Source organism: Ochotona princeps, chromosome 14, assembly GCF_030435755.1.
Source record: "Ochotona princeps isolate mOchPri1 chromosome 14, mOchPri1.hap1, whole genome shotgun sequence".
NCBI lineage: Eukaryota > Metazoa > Chordata > Mammalia > Lagomorpha > Ochotonidae > Ochotona > Ochotona princeps.
In genome coordinates, this window is record NC_080845.1 from 17,043,135 (window position 1) to 17,066,604 (window position 23,470).

At 45.3% G+C, this 23,470-nt stretch overlaps 2 protein-coding genes across 2 annotated transcripts; one reads left to right on the forward strand and one right to left on the reverse strand.

The window, feature by feature from the left end:
* Nucleotides 1-3,498: 3,498 nt before the first annotated feature.
* On the reverse strand, nucleotides 3,499-20,269 carry C14H9orf43 (chromosome 14 C9orf43 homolog). The gene is made up of 14 exons (XM_058672583.1): nucleotides 19,990-20,269; nucleotides 16,893-17,092; nucleotides 16,635-16,785; nucleotides 15,952-16,006; nucleotides 12,972-13,072; nucleotides 10,229-10,265; nucleotides 8,776-8,945; nucleotides 7,948-8,101; nucleotides 7,528-7,588; nucleotides 7,184-7,224; nucleotides 6,816-6,913; nucleotides 5,129-5,151; nucleotides 4,751-4,897; nucleotides 3,499-3,942 (listed from the first exon to the last, which is right to left on the reverse strand). The coding sequence occupies exons 1-14, from the start codon at nucleotides 20,136-20,138 to the stop codon at nucleotides 3,617-3,619; spliced, it is 1,713 nt and encodes a 570-aa protein (XP_058528566.1). The 5' UTR covers nucleotides 20,139-20,269; the 3' UTR covers nucleotides 3,499-3,616.
* Nucleotides 20,270-20,288: 19 nt separating this feature from the next.
* POLE3 (DNA polymerase epsilon 3, accessory subunit) lies at nucleotides 20,289-22,297 on the forward strand. Its single transcript, XM_058672584.1, is given in 6 exon segments — nucleotides 20,289-20,498; nucleotides 20,582-20,614; nucleotides 20,617-20,669; nucleotides 20,983-21,096; nucleotides 21,958-22,088; nucleotides 22,091-22,297. Coding segments are annotated over 6 exon segments (441 nt in total). The 5' UTR covers nucleotides 20,289-20,432; the 3' UTR covers nucleotides 22,135-22,297.
* Nucleotides 22,298-23,470: the final 1,173 nt, after the last annotated feature.

A 23,470-nucleotide genomic window follows, 5' to 3' on the forward strand; every position in this document is an offset into this window, starting at 1 on the left:
GACTCTCTCATTCTGTGTGTATATATGTGTTCTTCTGTCTCTGAGAAAAAAAACCTCTCAGATAAAAATGAGTAAATCTTTAAAAAAAAATGAGTGAAGTAGATAACAGAAAAAGCCAATAAAAACAAAATCTGGCTCTTCAGAAAGATTAGCACATTGACAAAATTTATCAAGGGAAAATTCACGTTGCTAGAATAAGAAAGAAAAAGGACATATTACCACCATTATAGAAATAAAAAAGTAATGTAATTGTATGCAAATAAGACAACATAAAAGAAATGAACATATTTCTAGAAATATACAAATTATAGAGGCTGACTCAAGAAGAACAAGGCAATATGAATAAACTTAGAAGAATAAATAGATTGAATTTGTAATTTAAGAAAAAATGATATGCAAAGAAAAGTCCAATCCCAGATGCTTCACTGGTAAATTTCAACAAGCATAAAGAATCAATGCCCCCTCCTCACAAGCTCTTCCAAAATATAGAACACTTTCCAACACATTGATTTCCTGGTTTAAAAAAAAAAAAGGCGGTTATGCAACAAGGTGGAGTAATCCACCATAGGGGGAGGGTACGGGGAGAGGTGGGGAGAATCCCAGTACCTATGAAACTGTATCACATAATACAATGTAATCAATGAATTAAAAAAAAAAAAAAAGAAGGACAAACTCATCACAAGACGACTGCAGTACAATACCGCTTATAATGAGGATGTAAAAATCTTAGCAAACGGGACCGGCGGCGTGGCCTAGCTGCTAAAGTCCTCACCCTGCACACCCTGGGATCCCATATGGGCACTGGTTCTAATCCCGGCAGCTCCACTTCCCATTCAGCTCCCTGTTTGTGGCCTGGGAAAGCAGTCAAGGACGGCCCAAAGCTTTGGGACCCTCACCCGTGTGGGAGACCCGGAAGAAACTGCTGGCTTCTGGCCTTGGATTGGCTCAGGTTCAGCCATTGCGGTCACTTGGGTAATGAATCATTGAATGGAAGATCTTCCTCTCTGTATATCCGCCTTTCCAACAAAAATAAATAAATCTTTAAAACAAAATCTTAGCAAATCAACTCCAATAACATGAACTTATCCATTATGATTAAATTGGCTTTATACTAGGAATGCAAGTTAGTTTAAAAACTAAAAATCAATTAGTATGATATACCATATTAATATATTAAAAACCCTAACTACATGATCATCACAATAAACATAGAAAACACATTACACAATCAAGTGTCCTTACATGATCAAAACATAAACACCCTAAAAATAAGACATAGAAGAGAACTCAATCTAATAAGAGCTTCTCTGGAAAATTAACAACTAACATCATATTTAGTTTGGTAAGAATGGCAGCATTCCCTTAATGATTAGGAACAACATAAAGGTGTCCACTCTCGTCAGTTCTACTTAGCATGGCAAGTAAACACAGGAAAAGATAAAGAAGGATCAGGAAAGAGAACCCATAGATTAAGTATTATACATCAAGTAATTTATAGGCCTTGCTTGGATTCCAACTCAAATTCATCTACTATAAAAAACGACAAGGAAATTTGGACATATCTAGACATTTCATGGTTTTAAATAATCATCTTGTATAAAATTATTTGAATTTGCTGTTTTAGAGATACTGAAATATTTATAGATAAAATGACTTTTGACTTTTGCTTCAAATAATTTAGTTCCTTTTAGGTTATAGAAGAAACAAGACTGACCATAAACTGATATTTGTCTGATTATGGACACATGGGGACTCAGTATTGCAAGTTTCCAATTTCTCTCATTTAAAAAAAAAAGGAGATAGCAACCCTAAGGTCAAAACTAATCAATTCCATAGGAAGATAAGTAGAACACCAGGAAGAGGAGGAAGTCAGGTTAAACATGACATGATCAGGGGAATGAAGCAAGAGCAGCAGAGTAGAATTATGAAAGAGCTCCAGTGTGGTGGGGCCAAGAGACCCAGATCCCAGCGCAGCTCCACCCCTCCTCAGCTCCTGACCTTGCCAGCCCTGCAGACCTTACCTTTAAAATGCAACTGCAGGAGCAGACTTAAGGTGTAATAGTCAACATACTTCTGAGTGCCTGGGTTTGACTCCTAGCTCCGTTGCCAATTTTGGCTTTCTGCTAATGCACAGCCTGGGAGGCAGTAGGTGATGGCTCAACTTCTCAGCTTCTTGCCATTGACACAGAGATTCCAATCGAGTTCTTGGCTCCTGCCTTCAGCTTGACCCAGCCCTAACTATTGTGGCACTTAGGGAATGAACCAGCAGATGGAAGATCTATGTCTCTTCTTTGCCTTCCAAATAAAAGAAAAATCAACTTAAAATTAATGTAGCTGCTAATTAGTAATCTCTAAGTTCCACGGTTAAATTCTTCTCAAAAATTTCTCCTAGACAATGGTCCATGTAGACCTAACCCCAGCTTTTTCAGGACACAGAGTAAGAGTACAAAAAGTAGGTCTACTTACCATATCTGAATATTTTAAACATATTTTAAATTTATAAATATATTTTAAATCAGCTAACAGTCTATCCTTCTACTTTAACCCGTGTAACCGCAGGAAGGTTGGGTTCAGATTCATCCAGAATTCAGATTCTTGAGAGCCCACTCCTGACATCCTAGTCCATGCTCCACCCTCCTCATTCCCAACTCCTGCTCTGATTGGGAAGGGCCCCACATAGAGACAACCTAATCTCTATGACCAAACTCTTTGCACAGCCCCTTTAAGCCATCCCCTTTTAGCCACTTCTTTCCCAGTATTGCACATACTGGTTGTGTGAAGCCATTAGGACAACAAATTTGCTGGTTCTAGATTAAAAGAAATACAGACTCCAAGGCGGCAAAAAAGCTCACTGACCCTGCAGACTTCTCTCCAAGAAAGCAGCATGGCCAGCAAAGGGCCAAAGGTGGACTTCACAACGTATGGGGCCTCAATTAAAGGGCCTTTCCTGATCACACCCAAGGCGCTGAGTACATACATGCTTCACTTTATTATTCTTTACTTTCACTTAACTTTGAGATTTTACTATACTGAAAGTTTTTTTAAGTACTAAAACATAAGGGGGAAAAGTCCTTACAAGCCCTGAAGTAGAAATCCTCTGTGACTCTGGAATTACGAGGCTTGAGAGCATTAAACTGAAACTTCCACAGACTCAGTCCCTTGAAACTGGCTTTTTAAATTCTTCTAGGTTAGTGTGAATACGGGAAACATGAATGGAGACACGATATTTGATAAAGATATGGATACCACTTCCGAAAGAAACTGTTTCCAAGGTGAAGAAAATTTCGGCACACCTTGAGGATTCCCGTGAGTGAAATTCAATTCCTCAAACCAGAAACCTTTCCGAGAGAGAGAGGAGGCGAACCAGACCAGGAAGCAGGACTCTCCTAAGAAAGGGATCCCCTCTCCTCCCAGACACAAGAGGAGGAGCCTTTTAATGGAAAAGTAGTTGTGTTTAATCACTAAAATTATTCTGACCCTAATGGAAGAGAAACAATCTAAGTTTAAAATGGGTGGGGCTTCTTCCCCCTCATGTATTTTAGAGGCAAGAAGCAAACGACATCAACAGAATGGCCCTGGTAAAGGCTGCAAAAAACAGATGTCCCCTTTCCTTCCCTTAACTCGAAGGTCGCGATCTTCGGGCTGCTGACCATCCTGCGCTGGACAGGGCTGCCTCGGTAATGCTTTCAGCCCATGCCTCCAGAGACTCCTCACTCTGGGCCCCAGAGACTTGAGTATCATCGTCCTCATCATCACTGCCCTGAAGAATCCTTAGAAGTTTCAGCTCAGGGTTCCAGCTTACTCCAGTCACACTGTCTGCAAATTTCTTGAGGGTCTGTTGGATGGTACTCTCATCTTCTGGTGCAGCTTCAACTTCTGGTGCAGCTTCCAGTGCAGAACTATCATTCTCATAGGCAGGTTCTATGACAGACAGTTCAGGACCTAAAAGAAGATGCAACTGTCAATTGCACCTGTAGCTTTCTCTCAACTAACTACGCAAGTAGCATTTAGAAAAAGAAAAGACTGAGACGCCATCAGCATCTCTTCAAAGGAGAAAGACTGTCCATAGGGAGGTTAACCAGGTCCTCAGTCTCATAATCCATTTTTCGTATTGGGGGGAATAAGTCCACATAGTTCTCAGACTAGCCTATCTTCGGTCTGAGGAATTCTGCAATTTACTGAGGGAAGTTTAAGGAAATCTGAACCAAGACTTTCGGAACTAGGATTTTTTCTAAGAGATGCTTTTCAAAGACACCACAAGACCCACCTCTCAGGACTAACGAGAATTTTGTATTGCATCTTCTTTGCCCTCCAGATGAAACTAGAACCCACTTCTCTCGAGTAAGAGCAGACCACCTCCAAAGATGGCTGTCCCCAGCTCCCCCCATGCCTATATTATTATGTTTCTCTCATCAAAAGATGAAGTCTAGTTCTCCTTTGCGTTTGACACGTGACTTCTTTGAACAATAAAATATTAGTTTCAGGCCCATCCCACAAGAAAGTATTTTCATGAGACTGCTAGCCTATCAAGACAATGAACAACACACATAGAGGCCACATTAAAAAGAATTTAGGCAACATGGCCAATTGTCCTAGCCTGGCTATACTGAGTGATTTTAAGCGAGGTTAGAATAATTGCCTAGCCCATCCAAAGATCATTAGATAACAAATCCTACAGATTAAGCTTTATAGTTATTTGCTATCCTATAACAGACAACTGAATTGGGTAGAGGCACTGGTAAACGCTCACCTGTTTGGAAGCGGATACTTCTACCTCCATCTGCCATTACTGCTGTTCTGTTACTTTCCTGACCTGGCACAGTTCTGTGGCCTTCTTGTTGGGCTTCTAATTGAAACCCAGCTTGCAAGTGATTCCCCATCCTGGATAAGGCAAAACCTTGGAAGCAGATAAAAGAGTCAGACCTTCCAACTTCTCTGGGATTCTCTCCACCTAGGACTGTGACCACATCTATTACAGAATTAGAGTTAAGATAAATATGGGTATAAAAATACTCAAAATTATTCCAGGAAACCTAAGGGGCAGATAGTTACACATTAAAACAGCAAAAGAAACCCTAACTCTACCCCTTCAGTTTATGAATACTCCTCCAGACCAGATGTGACTCACCTTCTTGAGGCATCACATTGGCTTCTGAAAAAGTAAACCAAAGAAAAGATATAAAACAGAGCTCTAGTTTTGTATCATCTACTTCACCAGCTAGTCCTTAAATGCATTCATTCTTCCCTCAATCTCTGATTGACTAAACAGACATCTGCCAAACTGTCACCAGAGGTATTATGCTAAAAGACAACACTTTGGTCAGCTTCCTATCAGCAGTGGTTCTCACCTTAGCTGCACACAGGAAGCCCTGGGGAGCTTTAAAAGACACTAAGGTCTGCTTCCTAGCACCAGATATTTTGACTTAATAGGTACTGAGTCTTGAAAGCCTCTCAGCTGGACTCCGTGCAGCCTGGTGAAGCCTTGTAGACCTGGAAAATATAGGTCAAATACCTAAAAAGTCTTACAGGCTTCTGCCTGATTCTCCAGCTGATCTACTGCTTCCTTAATACTCCAGCCTACAGTCTCACTGAACTGTTCAGTGTTTCTTGAGCAGCTATGCTCCTCCAAGATGCCTTGGCACAGGCTATTCCAGCTCCCAGGAATTCTTTTTCGTATCACAGAAACCTCCCACACATATTCAACATTCAGCACAAAAATCATATTTTCCATACAGGCTTTCTCAACTCAGTGAGGACAGGCCACTGCTCTAAGAACATGACTCAAGGAGGTGCCAAATCACCTAGGGAAACTGCTCCTATAGAAGGTCTCAGGAAGGGGATTCAGAACAGTGACAGTGATGACCCTGGAAGGGATGCTAATCCTAGACAAGCTATTTCTGCACTGAGCCAGTTCTGATTCTGTCTACCTTCCTCATGAAGGACAGGAGTCCCCTTAATCTTCAGGCTAGTAGGCATCCTTCGTACCTGAGCAAAACAGGAAGGGAAGCAGAGCAACAGGGAAGCCTCCTTCTTAGGAAACACTTGACTTGCACCCTCCCAGGGTTCCAGGATCAGAGAGTGGATTCTGATCATCACAGTTGCTGTCACACAAAAGCCAGCAACGTTTTAGCCTGAGTAGAGCGGAATGCTCTTGTAAAGTTTAAGGGGATCTTTCTTCTTCTCTGTACTCTCCCTCTCTCCCATTGTGCATTCAAGAAATGTCAAAAGGATACAGTCGAGGTATCTCTCAGCTCAGAAATGATAAGGATCCCAGAGAAGGGAGACAGTCATTCTCATCTCCAGCACATACACGAGAGGGAAAGGCCTGCCTGCCTGCCTGCTTCCTCTTGGTGGTGGGCAATGTGTTGATCCAACTGGAGGCTCCAGGGACTCCCCAGCTTCAGGGAGGGAAGCCGTGGACCCTGGAACTCTGCTCCCTTAGGAGGCTTCAGAGGCCCTAGCTCTTCCCTGTCTCCTTGGCTGACAGATCCTCAGGGCCCTCTCTGCAGGAATCTGGGTTTGCTCACACTCTATCAAACCCCTGTCTTTCCTAAGGCAGACTAGAGGCAAAAATAACTATGACTCATGCCCATGGTCATCTCTCAAATTCACATGCAAAGCAGACATCTGGCCCAGTTGGCCCATTAAATCAATGTCTGATGGACAGAAAATGCAAGGTAGATCAGCCAGACTGAAGCACTCCAAGAATTCTGAGTGCCTGACAAAGACAGGTCTCAAATGGCAAATGTACATTTGACTTTTCCTGTCCTCAGCTACATTCCAGGATCCTATCCCCAACCCCAACCAAGCACATATCCTCCTTACCACAGACAGGGTCACAGACAATGGTAACTGAATGTTGATGTGCAGAATTCTGCCTCTCTGGATCACCTCTGGCTTTCTTTTGAGGCCCCTGAAAGTCACATGAGAAGGAACTGAATTAGGATCTTGCAGAAGTGAAGAAAACGTTTTCAAAAGGAGTTAGGAAAAAGGAACATCTATGAGCAGAAAAGAACTTTGTGTTTGCAAAAACAAAATGTTACACACACACACACACACACACACACTAAATCCCTCTCTCATACATCCTTTCCCATTTGAGCTGCACCAACTTCTTCCAGTCCGAGCAGGACCCAGGCAATCTCTCTCTAGCACCCTACTGTTTCTTAATAGGCATCTTCACCTTCCTCCGTTGCTGCTGGCACCGCTGCTGTTTCCTGAGACCTGGTGACCAGAGAGCAAGCTCAGTCCTCTTCCCACAGACGGCCCCCATCCTCCTGTGCAGATGTCGGCTTTGACCTGCCCCAAGATGGCCACTCTCCCTGGTTAGGAGCAACCCAGAAGTGGCTGCCTCCTGAAACTTCCTGAGTTCTTTACCTGTGGTGCTTTCCCTGAGTAAAACCTGGATATATTCTTTACCTGAGTGTAGTCACAAATTTAACTAAACTGTTACCAAGTTAAATTATGAAAAATGCAGACTGAAGCGGGAAGGGTTACACGCAGATCTGACAACACCAGCAAATCTACCTTCTATCTTCAGGTTATACTGTAATTTCTTCCAATGTTCAGGATACCGCAAGGCTGGTCTCTAGAGGGGAAGAAATGCAAGAAAAGCCCTGCTGTAGGTCTTCCTTATTCCCAAGTGTATCTCCTTCAAATGCACTTACTCTCTAATCCACAAGCCTGTTTTCAGAACCTGGTATTTTGCAGCATTGTACCAGGGGCTACAGAGAAAAGAAAAAGGTGTGTTGACTGAAGTGCAGAGGTATAGAGAACTCTCCTCAAATCTCTCCAAACTTTGGCTTTCGCCTCCAGAGTCCCCTTCTTTCAGGACCCGGGGCCAGAACATAAGGGCAGAAGAGAAAGAAGGGATACAAAGCCAGCTCTTGCAGCCTCAAGGCACGAGTGTTCATGCAGATCTCTTGCTCTGCAGCTCCCAGCTCTTACTTGCAGGGTGAGGCGGTGGGTGGTCAGACACATCTTAGCAGACAGTGCGCTGTCAGGCCGGCTCTTCTCCAGGGGAAGAGTCTTCCTCACCAAGGCCAACTGGATCTTCATCTCTGGGCAAGGCACGTCTATCCCTCCATCTGCCAAAAGGAGGCTGACAGGCACAGAGAGAGCCAGATGGTCAGCAGTGCCTCTCCTCAGAGAGTATGGCTGAGGAGAAAGCGATAGGGCTTCTAATTTGAGGAAACACCCACTTGGAGCCTGCAACAGACCTGCCCCAGCTGGTACCCACGGGGTCCCTGCAGATGCATCCCTGATCATCCAGCTGCATTTACTAAGTGTTGATGTCAGCCTTGTGTACTTCACATCTCTGAGTCCTTACAGATCCTGAGCATAGATATTATCCTCACTTAGCAAACAAAATGAAGCTGGAAGAGGCTAAATACATCCCCCAAATTCACAAAGCCAGTTTAGTCACAAAACTCAAAGGTCATCTAATCCCTAACAATTCCCTCCACCTTCCCCAACTGCTCATAACTCATATTTAAAAGAAGAGAGTCACAGCACCTTCACTGCCAGTAGAGGTTTGTGTGAGAGTGCGTGTTTCATGTTGGGCACAGGGCCTGGGTAATGGGAAGAGTGTGGTAAATGCTGATGCTTCTGCCCATCATCACTGCCTATTGCTGAGTCTGAAAGCTCTGTAACCAAGTGCATGGACAGGTTTCTCCCGACCTGCCACTTGCTGGGAGAGAATGCATTGCTTAGACCCTTCCCAGGAGTAACCAACAGCAGGTGCACCGGCCTTGCAGAGGCCTGAGGGATACTTACTCCACCAGCAGCTCCTGAGGTAACATGCCAATTTGGGCCCACAGAGATATGGATTCTGAACTGAAATGCTCCAACAAATGGACTGGAGAAGGTGGAGGCACAAGGATCTTTGGCGCTCTCAACCGTGTTTTTGTGCCCTGCTTTCCAGGCAGACCCAGGGAGGACTTGTTCTTTTGAAAAGAAAGAAAGAGCTCTCCAAAGCACTCCTGTCCAGTCCACTTCTTCCCCTTCACGTTCCAGCCTCCCAACACACCCCAGGCCGCCCTCTTCCTTCTCCCCAGATCTCTTCCCCTTAGGCTCCCAACCCTATTGTACTGAGATCATCTGAAGATTAGTTGCTTGTTTGTTTTTCTAGAAAGTTGTTTCATTTTTTATAAGAATACATGTGTGGGCTTTTACATTTATTTAGTTATTTAAAAGACCAAGTTAGAGAGAAAGAGAGATTAATCTTCCATCTGCTGGTTCACTCTTTAGCTGCTTTTCCAAAGCCATTAACAGGAATCTGGATAAGGGTGTGAGCAGCCAGGACACAAAAAGGCACCTATACAGGATGCCAGTTTCACAGGTGCTGGCCTGATGTGCTAGGCCAAAATGCCAATCCCTAGAAATCTATTTAATCTATTTGTTCAGTTGACAGATTATCTATGTGCCAAGCACAGAGGAAGGGAAGTGGACTCGGCACATGAAAACACAAATTGCAACCGAGCCCAGCAAAATGGCTCAATTGGCTAGCCCTCCCCCTGCAAGCACCAGCATCCCATATGGGTGCTGGTTCATGTCCCTGCTGCTCTACTTCCTATCCAGCTCTCTGCTTATAGCCTGGAAAAGCAGCAGAGGATACACCTGCATGGAGAAGAAGCTCTTAGCTCCTGGCTCATGGCTTCGGATCAGCTCAGCTCCAGCTGTTTCAGCCACTTGAGGAGTGAACCAGCAGATGGAAGATCTTTGTCTCTCCTTCTCTCTGTGACTCTGCCTTTCCAGCAAAAATTAATAAATAAATCTTTTAAAAAGAAAAAACTCCCTCACCCTGGGCTGGAAAAAAAATAAAAAGAAAGAAAGAGCTGCAACAGATGCTTATGGCTATGAGAGCCCTGTGACTCATTCCAGATCATGTTTACTCATAAACAGTAAAATAAAAATTAGATACCCAGGTCTTACCATTAGTTTGCTGAAGTTCTACTCTACTGCACTGGAAACTTGTTTTTAATTGTCCAAAAATTCCCCCCGAATGCCCACCAGATCATTGTCATCTCCTCAAGGTCTCTTGAGGACACAAGCAAAAGGAGTCTGAATATCAACTGGTGGGGTCATAATTCCAAAAGAAAGATTATCTTTTGCAGGGTTTGTTCATTTAGGGAGAGAATAGGGAGGCGAGGGGTAGAGCAGATCTGAGAGAAACACAAAAATAAATCCACAGAGTAAAACAGAGGTTTGCAAAAAATATTGATCTCACCATTGCCGAGTTGTTTCTTCTCTTTTTCTCATACTGGCTGGGGGAAAGAAGGCATCTTTTTCAGCTGGACTGAAAGAAGACCAACCACTACTTATCCCTAGACATCTTAAGTAGAAGTGCCAAGGATATCTGTGAATAATGACAATGAAGATTCCTCCCTCTAAGCAGTACTCAAAGATGGCTGCTATGGGCCCAGCAGGGTCTACTGCCAGGTGCTTCCTGTTAAAAAGACACATTGTAAGGGCAGAGGGAAGCAAACTTGTGTGCCACTAATTTAGGCTGCCACTTGGGACATCCACTTTCTACATCATAGTGCTGGCTCAACTTGTAGCTACTCCGCTTGAGCAAGCTGGGGATGATGCGCCTGGGAAGCAGCAGACAATGGCTCTATTCTTCTGTAGTCTTTGTCACCCATGTGAGATGGAGTTCCAGGACGAAGTTCCTGACTCCTGGCTTCACTTGGCCCACCCCTTACTGTTGAAACCATTTGGAGCACTTCTCTCTGTCTCGTCTCCTCCCTCTCTCTGTCTCTCTTAACTTCTTCCCTTTTTCTCTCTCTCTTTCTTCCCCCTTTTTCCTCTGCGTCACTCTGCCTTTCAAATCAATATTTCAAAAGATAACTTTCATCACCATTGTCTGACAAACTAGTCACTTACTTTCATAACATAAATTCAAATTAGGAATTGTGCAAATTAGGGATGTGATTATGTTTGTACAGTTTGACTCACTTTCCCCACCACCCCTAACACAGCTCTAGGAGAGATAAGAACCATATGTATTCAGTTTTCCCGTGGACACTCAAAAATTGCTTGGCATACAGAAAGTGCTCAAGAATCAACTTTTGTTCTGTCCTCTTCACTTCTTCCTTGCCTGGAAAATGGATATAACATTTGGTGCATTAGCAGCCAACTTAAGCCTTAAAAGTTTAGATGGCCCAGTGCAGTAGCCTAGTAGCTAAAAGTCCTCAACTTGCATGCACTGGCATCCCTTATGAGTGCCATTTGTGTCCATTTGACGGTCCAAAGCTTTGGGATCCTGCACCTATATAGGAGACTAGTAAATGGCTCCTGACTCCTGGCTTCAGATCAGCTCAACTTCAGCCACTGTGGCCACTTGGGGTGTAAACCAGCGGATGGAAGATCTTTCTTTGTCTCGGGCCCAGCGGCGTGGACTAGCGGCTAAAGTCCTCGCCTTGAAAGCCCCGGGATCCCATATGGGCGCCGGTTCTAATCCCGGAAGCTCCACCTCCCATCCAGCTCCCTACTTGTGGCCTGGGAAAGTAGTTGAGGACGGCCCAATGCATTGGGACACTGCACCCGCGTGGGAGACCCGGAAGAGGTTCCAGGTTCCCGGCTTTGGATCGGCGCACATCGGCCCGTTGCGGCTCACTTGGGGAGTGAATCATCGGACGGAAGATCTTCCCTCTCTGTCTCTCCTCCTCTGGGTATATCTGGCTGTAATAAAATTAATAAATCTTTAAAAAAAAAAAGATCTTTCTCTGTCTCTCCTTCTCTCTGTAAATCTGACTTTCCAATAAAAATAAATTTTAAAAAATTAACTTAAAAAGTAGCTTAGAAAACAGCAGACATTAAAAAAAAAAGACAACAGTCATTGACTGAAGAGGGTGGCCTGGAAAGCCAGAAGGCATCTGGTTTCTGACAACATCATACAGCTAACACACTAGCCCTGTTCCACCCAACTCTGGGCTTCTTTTGACTGAAAAAATAAATGCTTAGGAATTTTTTGTTCATTTATTTGTTTATCTAACTATAAAAACTCAAAAATAAAAAAGCATTTATAAGAAAAGAAAATGAGGGCCCGGCCCCATGGCCTAGCAGCTAAAGTCCTCGCCTTGAAAGCCCCGGGATCCCATATGGGCTCCGGTTCTAATCCCAGCAGCTCCACTTCCCATCCAGCTCCCTGCTTGTGGCCTGGAAAAGACGGCCCAAAGCCCTGGGACGCTGCACCCATGTGGGAAACCTGGAGGAATTTCCTGGCTCCTGGCTCGGGATCAGCACAGCACCGGCCATTGCACTCACTTGGGGAATGAATCATTGGACAGAAGATCTTCCTCTCTGCCTCTCCTCCTCTACGTATATCTGACTTTATAATAAAAATAAATAAATATTTTAAAAAAGAAAGAAAAGAGAAGAAAAAGATATACTTGAGGTTGACATAGATAAGGTGGCCAACCAAAAAGAAATCCTGGAGTCTCATCATTTTGAAACAGTAAGAATCTGGAAGCCATCCAAGACCACAGGAAGAATCAAACTCTTTCCCTACAGCTGCCACTGTTAGCAAGCCTTCTGGCCTTCACCAAAAGGCCTGTGTCACACTCTACTTTGTTTATACAACCAGTTCTTCATGCTATTCCTTTACTGCCACAGTGGAGGACCTTGGGATTGACATCAATGATTCATGTGCTTCACTGAGAAATGTCTCATGAGCTTCTGACAACTAATGAAAAAACTGATGGCACTTCTTTCTTGATTGAACTTCAGAAATAAATTGAGCCTTATCTTGTAGGCTATTTATTGTCATGTAAAATTTGAAGTCTGAGCATGAACCTCAAAGTATATTAAAGCACAACTGCAGTGTAGCAAGAGGCAGATGCAAGAGGCTAAGAGCTCTTCCTGGCGTTCTGCTATTTACAATGAGGGGGCTACACAGGGGCCTGGAGAGCAGAGTGTGGTCTGTAGAATAGAAAGGTCAGTAACCTCCAAACTTCAGACAGGATTCTCACCTCACAGGCTTCTCTTGTTCTTCTGGGACCCAGACCACAACCATATTTCTAACATCTTTAGAGGAGGGAATTTCTGTTTCATTCAAATTCAACACTGAAATCTAAAAGAAAGATAAAAACTCTATGTAGGGCTGCTAAATATATTCAGTACCAGACAAACAGCTGAGTAGTGTCACCTTAAGCAAAAAGATTTTTTTTTTTACTAGAAGATGGTAAAAAAAAAGAGGTTTCTCATGCCCGGCACAGTAGCCTAGTGGAGGCTCCTGGATCCTACTTCAGATCAGATCAGCTCAGGTCATTGCAGCCGCCTGGGAAGGGAACCAGTGGATGGAAGATTTTCCTCTCTGTCTCTCCTTCTCTCTGTAGATCTGACTTTCCAATAACAATAAATCTTGGGGGGAAAAAAAGGAGGTTTCTCAACACCAACATATCTTCATCACACTCTGTTCCCAAACTACTTCAACAGGTATCAATATAGGCAATCTACAAGAGTGAGCAATCATAAGTGAGTAATTTTCCTGGCTTCCCTGTGAAAGTAGGTGGCATTTAGCAACTGCCAGCCTCATCCCATGTGAGAGTGTCCTGGGGCTTATCTTGGGGAACACTGTTCATTCTGGCTACTCTAGTCTGAAGACTTAGATTCCCTTCTGGCAATACAACTGGTAGTTTGAGAGCAGGGAGGGAATTGGTAGAGACAGAAGTAAGTTTTCTATTTTATACCCAAACTGCATTATAACAGTAAAAGTGTTAACTCTTCTCACATAGAACTATTTGGGATCCTAGAACAGTAGTGCCCAAGTAGAGCCTTGTGAATCACCTATGTTAAGTTCCCACTCTTGGTAGGACAAACATAAAACACTTTTAAAAATGGCCCAGGGTGGGGAAAAAAATAGCCTACAGTGGGTGTTGGGCACAGTGGTTAAGTTATAACTATAGCTATAGCTGGGTCATCCACATCCAATATCATCCTGTATGGGAGTGGATAATTCCAGTTCTGAGTCTTCCACTTCTAATCCAGCTTCCTGTAGTGTGTACCCACAGAGGTGATTCAAGTGCTGAAGTCCCTGCTACCCATGTGGAAGAGCTGGAATCACTTCTAGGCTCTGGCTTCATGCTGACAGCCCTGGCTGCTTCTGGCATTTGAGAGGTAAATTAGGAGATGGATGACCTCTATCTGTCTGTCTCTATTTCTCTCTTTAAAAATAAAAAAGAAAGAGAAGAAATTTTAAAGTTTTCAAAGGAAGTTTCAAAGAATAATAGCAAATTTGCCCTTGTGAAAAATAATTCAATGGTTTGGGAGGAGGAGGGAGGAACTGGGGAGACTAACTTTCATTTGATAGCCTTTAATGGGTTTTTTGTTTGCTTGTTTGTTTAAGATTTACTTGTTTCTTTGAAAGAGTTACAGGGGCTGGCATGCTCGCTCAAAGGGTTAATCCTCCACCTTTAAACACTGGTATCCCATACAGGCACCAGTTGTAGTCCACGTTCTCCATTTCCAATTCAGCTCCTTGCTTATGGCCTAAGAAAGCAGCAGAGGATGGCGTTTAGGTCCTTGGGATCCTACACCCACATGGGAGACCCAGAAGAAGCTCCTGACTCTTGGCTTCAGATTTGCTCAGCTCTGATCACTGAGACAATTTGGGGAGTGATACAGTGAATGGAAGATATATCTCTGTTGTCCTCTTTCTGTAAATCTGCCTTTCAAATAAAATAAGTAAATCTTTAAAGAAAGGAAAGGAAAGGAAAGGAAAGGAAAGGAAAGGAAAGGAAAGGAAAGGAAAGGAAAAGAAAGGAAAGGAAAGGAAAGGAAAGGAGAAGAGAAGAGAAGAGAAGAGAAGAGAAGAGAAGAGAAGAGAAGAGAAGAGAAGAGTTACAGAGAAAAAGAGAAACAGAGAAATGGTCCATCCTCTGGCCTACTGACTAACACTAAGCCAAGCCAAAGTCAGGAGGCAGGAGCTTCATCGAGGTCACCCACGCAGATGACAGGTGACCAAACGCTTTGGTCATCTTCCACTGCTTCTTCCAGACCATTAGCAGGGAGCTGGATCAGAAGTTGAGCTGCCAGGCCATAGGCAGCCCATTATGCACAACACTAGCTCCTCTTTTATGCCGTTTGAATTCAGAATCGTGTTTGTGTATTACTTACTCAAATAACCAATTTTAAAATAAGTTAATCTAACCCTCTTGTTCTAAAGAGATCAAAGAGGTAAAGTGATTCTTTCATTCACCCAAACCACCAACAATCCAACAGTCCTCACACCGAGGAGCAAACCATCGCATGGGAAACATGTAAGGCACTAATAGGACCGCAAAGAGCAATCTCTCTGCATGGTAGGTGTTTAGGAAGACTTCTCTCCCTAAGGTTCTAATTTAGCTCTATCCTAGCCTATGTACTTCAGCAAATTATTTTTCTATGTGTGGCCTTCAGTTTCCTCAACTTGAAGATGTATTAGAGTGACCGCAGCAATGGCCTTCAAACTGCAACTGCAACCTGTTCACTGGTAATAAATCAAACTGTGTGAGTCACAGCACACATTGATCCAAAATGGAACAGGATAAAACAGAGAACATTAGAGACCACCATGGCTAGAACAAAGATTATTCCGTAATATTTTTATTGTGAAATCTATTTCATTAGATCTAATCATCAGACTAGATCACCACAAGACCCACTTAGGTTTGGCATCCCAGCACCCCAATTTCCCCAGCTAGGAGATGACATTTGTTTATTCAGTAGCTTAATACATTCTATGCAGAACAGAGACAAAATTTTCACCCACACAAAACTTGTACAAATCAATTCTACTTGTATCTGAGGGTTCTGAAAATAATATAGCATGTAGAGCCATGCAGAGTCTAGCATTCAGTGACAGTCCACTGTTAGACAGTTATCCTGAGGAATTATGTTAAATGAAGGTCAAATAAGAGTACTATATTCACACAAGAAAAGAAAGTAGAACTTTTAAAATCGGTGACTTACTTTGGGAGATCTCTTAGTAAGGCTGCTCAAACCATCAGGTAAACCCTTAGGAGGCCTGAAAAATATGAGTTTCCAATGTGAAACAAAGAAAAAAAGATTTGCTAGGATGATAAAGTTTGTGCTAAACTAGTAACTAACTACAGAAAACCTTGGGCTTACTATTTGTCAAGTAAATTAGAGTCTCATCATCTCCTTGCATTCGCTTTGCCCAGAACATTCACTAACTCAGCACTGTCATTTGTTGCATCAGACTGACATGTACAGCCTCCACCTTGATCTCCCAGTAACACAGCTGCATCACTGTCTCAAAGTACCTTTGAGAGGCAAGCATCTGACACACTGCTCAGCTACTGCTTGAGAGACCCATTCCCCACATGGGAATGCCTCCGTTAGAACCCTGACTCCGTCTGCTGTTCCAGCATCCTACTGATGAGCACTCTTGGCAGCAGTAAATGGCTCAAGTAGTTGGATTCCTGCCACATACATGGGAGATCTGGATTGAGTGCCCAGTTCCTGGCTTCAGCCTGGCCTAGCCAGTCCACTACCTACTCACCACTTCTGCAACTAAATCAGTAATTTCCTTTTTATCCCACTTCTCAAAAAAGTCTACTTAATTGGTCAGGAATATAACTCAGTACTTTAGAGACAACGGGCTGTTAAAGGAAGATTCTATGATACACTACCTGCCTCGAAATTTAGAGTCAAATTTTGATTTCCGAGACAATAAAGTACGTGTCTTAGTGATGGCAGATGCTGATAATGGACGATGAGCAAGTCTCTTGGCCTGGAAGCAGGAATCTGAAATGTTGACCACCGTGAGCACTGGGAGTTTATCTGAGAAAGTAGACCAGGAGCAAATATGTAACAGGTTTTCTAGAGCAAGTAAGCCAAACATAAATACTTTAAGGACCTTGTGAGGATGAATACAGATGCCAATTTACCTTCAGCATCCACAGGGGTTTTGCAAGGTGAGCTCAAAATCCGAGGATGGCCCCTTTCAACCCGGCGGAAAGATGCCCAGCATTGTGGATGCTGACAAAGAGCCAACTCGCAAGTGGTTTCGTCCCACTGGGTCTCATCTGGCAAGTCCATAGCTATAAATGGTTTAGGACAATTGACAGCCCTGCAGCATTCTAGCACGCTGGGGAATCAATAAACACATAATTAGATTAGACCATACATTAGCCATGAAGTATTTGGACTCAATGCATGAAATATTTCTACAGAGCTTATATAGGTAAATGGTCATAGGATAATTAACGGTTGGGAAGCAAATAAGTATGAGAACATCTCAGAATCAGACACAAGGGCAAGAGTTTGGGGACAGATTTCAGGTTTCCTGATGGCCATTTTCTAGCTGAGTGGCCTGGGACTCAAATCTGAACCTCAGTTTCCTCATGTGTAAAATGGGGATATGCCCACTAAACAGTCATTTCCAAAATTAGTTCATAAACATTAAAGGGCCCTGCCATATAGCTCAAAATAGATATTAGCATCACTTCTAACTTCCCTTAATTAATCAACAGGGAAAAGATGCTGTTATTCCCAGAAGCCTTACCAAATTAAAACCAATGATTTCACACAAGTGCTTTAGAAGACTTGAACCTTTAGAAGACTGGCATCCTTTTTCTAATACAAGGGTATTTCAAAATGTTCATGGAAAATGGTGTTTAAAGATACTTTTTTTAGTGCAAAAACATTTTGAAATCTATGCATAAAGAAAGGGACCTTCAAAGTTTTTAGGAACAATGAATATTATGAAAAAAAACTATGCATGAATTTCAAACGATTTTGCAAAAAAAAAAAAATAATCCACCTGCCTTTTAATTCTACTTTTCTGCAAACTTTTATACTTATTACACTCCGACTCCCGTGCAGGAAAAATCCCCACCAGCAATGAATGGGTCTGAACACTCAAATGGCAGATTAACAAACTGGCAGTTGCTTCAGCTGTAATCATAGGGTCTCACACAACCAACTTGTCTCTCTTAATCTGTTTTGTTGTACACAGCGCATGCTGAGCCTGGGAGGGTGGCTCCCTAAATAGGAGCTTAGCAGCACAAAATAATACACTGGTATCTGATCTACCATAGGTGCTCAATCAAGTTTATCTTCTCCCTCGAACCACTTCAGGCAATCACTACCTAATAATTGTTCAAGAACAGTGTCCATTTCTTCTGTTTATTATTCAACATCTTTATCAACTACAAAATATATGAGAGGAGTTATTTTGGGCACAGGGAACAGGAATAAACAAACTCTGTTCTGAACAACTTGTAAGTTAGATTAAAGATTTAAAAAAAAAAAAGTTGGCCTCAGATTGCATCAACCCATGACTTGCTTAGTTTGGCTGGCACTTTTGACCAGACAAAAAAACCGAAACAGTCCCACAAATCCAGATTTCTGCCTGCTCTTACAAAACATCTGATAACACCGACCCAATTGTAACCACGCAGCTGAAATGGACCGGCCACCGATGTCTTTAAACCAAGTCAATCCTAGCCCAGCGCAACATTCCTCCACAAGAACCCATACAGTCTCTTGTTTAGGTTTTATTGGCATTTTTCATAGCACTTGCTGTTTTTCCTATAAGAAAATCTCTTTCCATAATCACGTATTCATCGAAAACAAGAGAAATCTGAGAGTCATGTTTCAAGGAGAAAAAAAATACATTGGGTTAGTTTTCAGCAGGAGTTAAGAATTTCTACATACTTAACAGGAAAATAATACAACTTAAAATACTACTGTAGGAGCCATGACTATGGTGTCGCAGGCAGAGCTGCCAGCTGCAGTAACAGCCTCCCATATGAGTGCCAGTTCTAGCCGGCTTCTTCACTACCCAGTCAGCTCCCTGCTAATGTGCCTGGGAAAGCAGCAGAGGGGCGGCCCAAGCACAGGAGAATGAGATGAAGCTCTCGGCTCTTGGCTTCTGCCTGACAAAGCCCCGACAGCTGAGACTATGTAGGGAAAAGAACCAGCAGATGTGTCTCTCCCTCTCAATCTTCACCTTTCAAATAAATACCTAAGTCTTTTAAAAAAGAAGAAGAAAGAAAACCACTTTAAAAAATGTGGGAATGGAAGATAATATTCAATTCCTGACTCCAGCTTCCTGCTAACAGATTCTGGGAAGTGGTGGTGGGTCAGCTGACTGGTCAGGTCAGTGGGGGGAGACCAGGCCTCAGCTCATGTGAAAATCCCTCTCTGCGCTCTGCCTCTCAAGTGTTTCTCATTACTGGAGGCAAGTAAAAATAAACAATAAACTCTTGGGGATGATTCTGACTAGGAAAGATGTCCCCCATACAATTTGTATTATACTAAACACCATTTCAGCAGGGCTGTTTCAAAATGTGATTTTGCAGTACTTTAAAAGCAACATGCATCCCTATTTCCAAATCAGGACAATGAAACTATTGGACATATGGAGACAATGGGATGATGGACTGTCTGACATTGTACCGGCAACGTTGGGCACACGAAAATAACAGACTGATGGGATTATAACTCCTTATGATAAACTATACTATTGTAATGATACGGGGAAAATCAGTCGGGGGGGGGTGGGAACTTGGGGGGGGGGGAATCCCAGACTCTATGGAATTGTATCATAAAATTCAAAAATAAAGTTTTAAAAAGCAGCTGCTTCTCGCCCTTGCTTTACTTGCCCCGCCCGAAGCGAACCCTGAAGTCTAATGAGGCACATCTGGATGTCGCCAGCGTTTGTGCTGAGAACGCTCTGCGTTAAAAACAAAAACAAACAAAATCAGTGGGTAAAAATTAGGATTATCACAAGGTTGTGAGGGGCAAAGGGATCCGGGACAAACAAAACAAAACAAAAAACCAAAACCAGTGGGTAAAAATTAGGATTATCACAAGGCTGTGAGGGGCACACGGATCCCGGACAAACAACAGGCCCAGCCTCCTTCGGGTCCGCGGGACCGCAGCCGAGAGCGCCTCGCTTAGCCGCCCGGCTCCCGGAGGCCCGGCTCCCGGAGGTCCGGCTCCCTCCCCGCGGCCCGGGGCTCGGTGCCGACCGCTCACCGGGCTCGCCGGCCTCCCGGGGCGCCCCGCCGGCCGGCCCTCCGCCACGCCTCCGCGCCCCACGCCCACCGCGAGGCCGCGCCGTCGCCTAGCAGCGGCGCCGAGCCCGCCGGGCGTCGGACGGAGGCCTCTGTGGGCCATACTGACATGGGGCGAAAGTGCCCGGCGCAGCAGGAGCTTGAGGCAGAGGAGCCATTCTAGGAGGAAGAGAACGTGTGGGCTAAGGTGGAGCCGGCCGGAAGGCCCGGAGAGCCTAAAGCATTGCGGCCCGAGAAGGCGCGGAGACACCACGGCCTGAGGCGGAAGCGTGTCGCGCGCAGGGCATTCTGGGACGCGGTGTAGACAGCGTGTAGGCTGCACGGAAGCCTCGGAGGGTCAGACAGAAGCGACGCGGGAAGTCCGGACGCAGGAGGAGCTGGCGGAGGAGGACCCCGACTGCAGCCATGGCAGAGAGGCCTGAGGACCTCAACCTGCCCAACGCCGTCATCACCAGGATCATCAAGGAGGCGGTGAGCAGCTGGGGCGGACGAGCGGGCAGGAGGGGGAGCAGGACCGGGGCCGGCTGCGTTGCTCACCGCCGCCCTTCTCGCAGCTGCCGGACGGTGTCAACATCTCCAAGGAGGGCCCGGAGCGCCATCTCCCCGCGCCGCCAGCGTCTTCGTGCTGTACGCCACATCCTGGTGAGCAGGAGCGAGCCGGCCAGGGCTCTGCTGGGTCGGAGGCATTGGGCGGGCACAGACAGCCCCTGTGTAACGAGTTGGGGGTCTGGAACCCAGAGGCCCCAGTCATCCTGTCCTTTCCCGGTCAGCAGAGCTGCACAGCCCCCTTAAAGCTGTCCGGTGCTCAGGAAGCGCTTACGTGCTTGGAAGGGATGGATTCTCAGACAGCCCTAGGTTTCCTTCCCCATGCGGGTGCTCTCCGTTTCGTATCCACTCGGTAGCCGAAAGAGGGAGACCACCAACCTGCCAACCTCTTATGCATCTCTCCTTTCAGTGCCAACAACTTTGCCATGAAAGGGAAGCGCAAGACCCTGAATGCCAGTGACGTGCTGTCAGCCATGGAGGAGATGGAGTTCCAGAGATTCGTGACCCCATTAAAGGAAGCGCTAGGAAGGTAACGACCCTTGTGGGTTCCTTTTGTTTAAAAGGTCAAGTGAGCGGCCCGGCGCGGTGGCCTAGTGGCAGGGGTCCTCGCCTTGGGCCCCGGGATCCCTGCCTTGGGCGCCGGGATCCCGTGTGGACACCGGTTCTGGTCCCGGCGGCTCCACTTCCCCATCTAGCTCCCTGCTTGTGGCCTGGGAGGGCAGTCGAGGATGGCCCGGGGACCCTGCACCCGCGTGGGAGACCTCGCTCCAGGTTCCTGGTTCCTGGCTTCGGGATCGGCGCAGCACCGGCCATTGCGCTCGCTTGAGGAGTGAATCATTGGATGGAAGATCTTCCTCTCTGTCTCTCCTCCTCTCTGTGTACCTGCCTTTCCAGTGAAAATGGATAAATCTTAAAAAAAAAAAAAAAGATCACGTCAGTATCGCACAGCCTCTGATTCACTTCCCCCCTTTGCCCACAGTCATCAGGGCTGAGCTGGACTGCTGCCTTTGGGTCAGCAGCCTTCCCCTTTTGCCTTGCAAGGTACATGAGCAGGAAGCTGGATCCATAGCAGGGGAGCTGGAACTCCCAACTTAGGGCCTCTCCTGTGCAGGATGCAGGCGTTCCAAGCAGCCACTTCATCACTCTGCCAGTTCCAAACCACATTAAGGATGTGTGACGTGTTTTATGCAGCCCTGAGACCTTGGAGGTGGGCTGCTTTCTGTTCAGAAGCCAGTGCAGCTGGGCCTCGTTGGGGTGATGTTTTGTTTGGTTTTTTCCTTTCTTCCGTGCTTTGGTTTCTCTGGTTATCCAGTGAAGTCGGCTGCCGCAGTCCCTCAGGTCCAGTCCTGCACAGCCTGTCCCCTAACCTCGTCTTTCTCCATGCATCAGCCTATAGACGGGAGCAGAGAGGCAAGAAGGAAGCTTCCGAACAGAGGAAGAAGGACAAAGACAAGAAGACAGATTCCGAAGAGCAAGACAAGAGCAGGGAGGAGGACAACGAGGAGGATGAGGAGCGCTGGAAGAAGAGGAGCCGAACGAGGAGGAGGACATAGACAACTGAGCAGTTGTGGGTGGGGGGCAAGGACTGGCACCTTGGAAGGGAGGCGGCCATGTTTACGTAAAGCCTTGCCCTGCTGGGCTCAGAACTCTTAGGCTGAAGTGCCTGAGAACATTTGAATATGAACTTGATCTTCGAAACCAGCATTTCCCAGACATAGAGCGACCGAGAGCAGCATCCGTTCAACGTGGTGACTTTATTTGGCAAAAGGGAGTCTGAACACCTGATAAAATTACGTGATAAAATCACTCTTGTTTACTTAACGCACGGTGTGGGAGGTTTTCACCCGCCAGTTATCCTGCCGCTGAGAAAAAAATAAAAGCCCCTGGGCTGCCTGCTGTGTCCCCATCACAGAGGCAGAGGAAAAGCTCGGGCCAAGCGAGGCTTTGATCATGCTCAGCCCCGCTTAATTGTGTAACATTGGGCCATGGGAGCGTATTACGGGTGGTCAGAGGGTTTGGCTTCAGGGAAATAGAAAAATGAAGAAATCCAGTCTGCTGTCCTTTCACTCGGCAGGCACAGGCATCGGCCTTTTGTTTTGCTACAGACCTTTGGAGCCCTTCTGCATTGCTTTTACACACAACCTGCCTAGGTGGGGGAGGGGGCTGCACTGAGGATGTACCCGCTGGAAGCAGCAGTGTAGCTAGGAGTTCATGACGGCTCGCATGAGCCTCACCGCCTTCACCGCCAGTGCTGAGGGCTGGAGATCCTCCCGGAGGGTGTGAGGCCCCGGCCCTTGGTCTAATTCACAGGCTCCTCCCGGCACAGCCCTCCCACTCTGGGCCTCTCACCTCTTGCTGCTTTTGGCACCTCATTTTCACTTCCCTGCTCCTTCCTTTTCTCAGTTCTTGCCAATCTAACATTCCAAAGTGTTAAGTTCCTCTGATTTCTTAGCTCTGGAAATTTGAAAGATTTCCTGCTACTCCTTTAGGGCAGTCAGATGGTGCTCAGGAATCTAACAGCCCCCCCACTAACCAGCTGCCACTGCCCCTCCAGCGTCTCTGTTGGCCTCCTGCAGCCTTTTTTCTCTTTCCTTCAGTGCTCCAAGCACTGTTTTCATCTCTTAAGTTCAGCACTTGAGGGAAGTGTATAGTCTGACACTGTTAATGTAAAAAAAAAAAAAATACAGTGAAGTCTTGACAAATGAGCAAAAGCTGTGAGACGATTATAATGCTTTGTACAAATAAAGAACATTCTAAAAGTCATTGACTCTTGTACCTTGTGTAGGCCTGGGACAGCGTTTGGGGTTGCTTTACAGGGCCTTGTAAACTTGGACGCCTGCATTGCCGCAGGTGACCAGCAGAGGCTGCTCGCCCCCAGGCCAGGGTGCTGCTCCTGA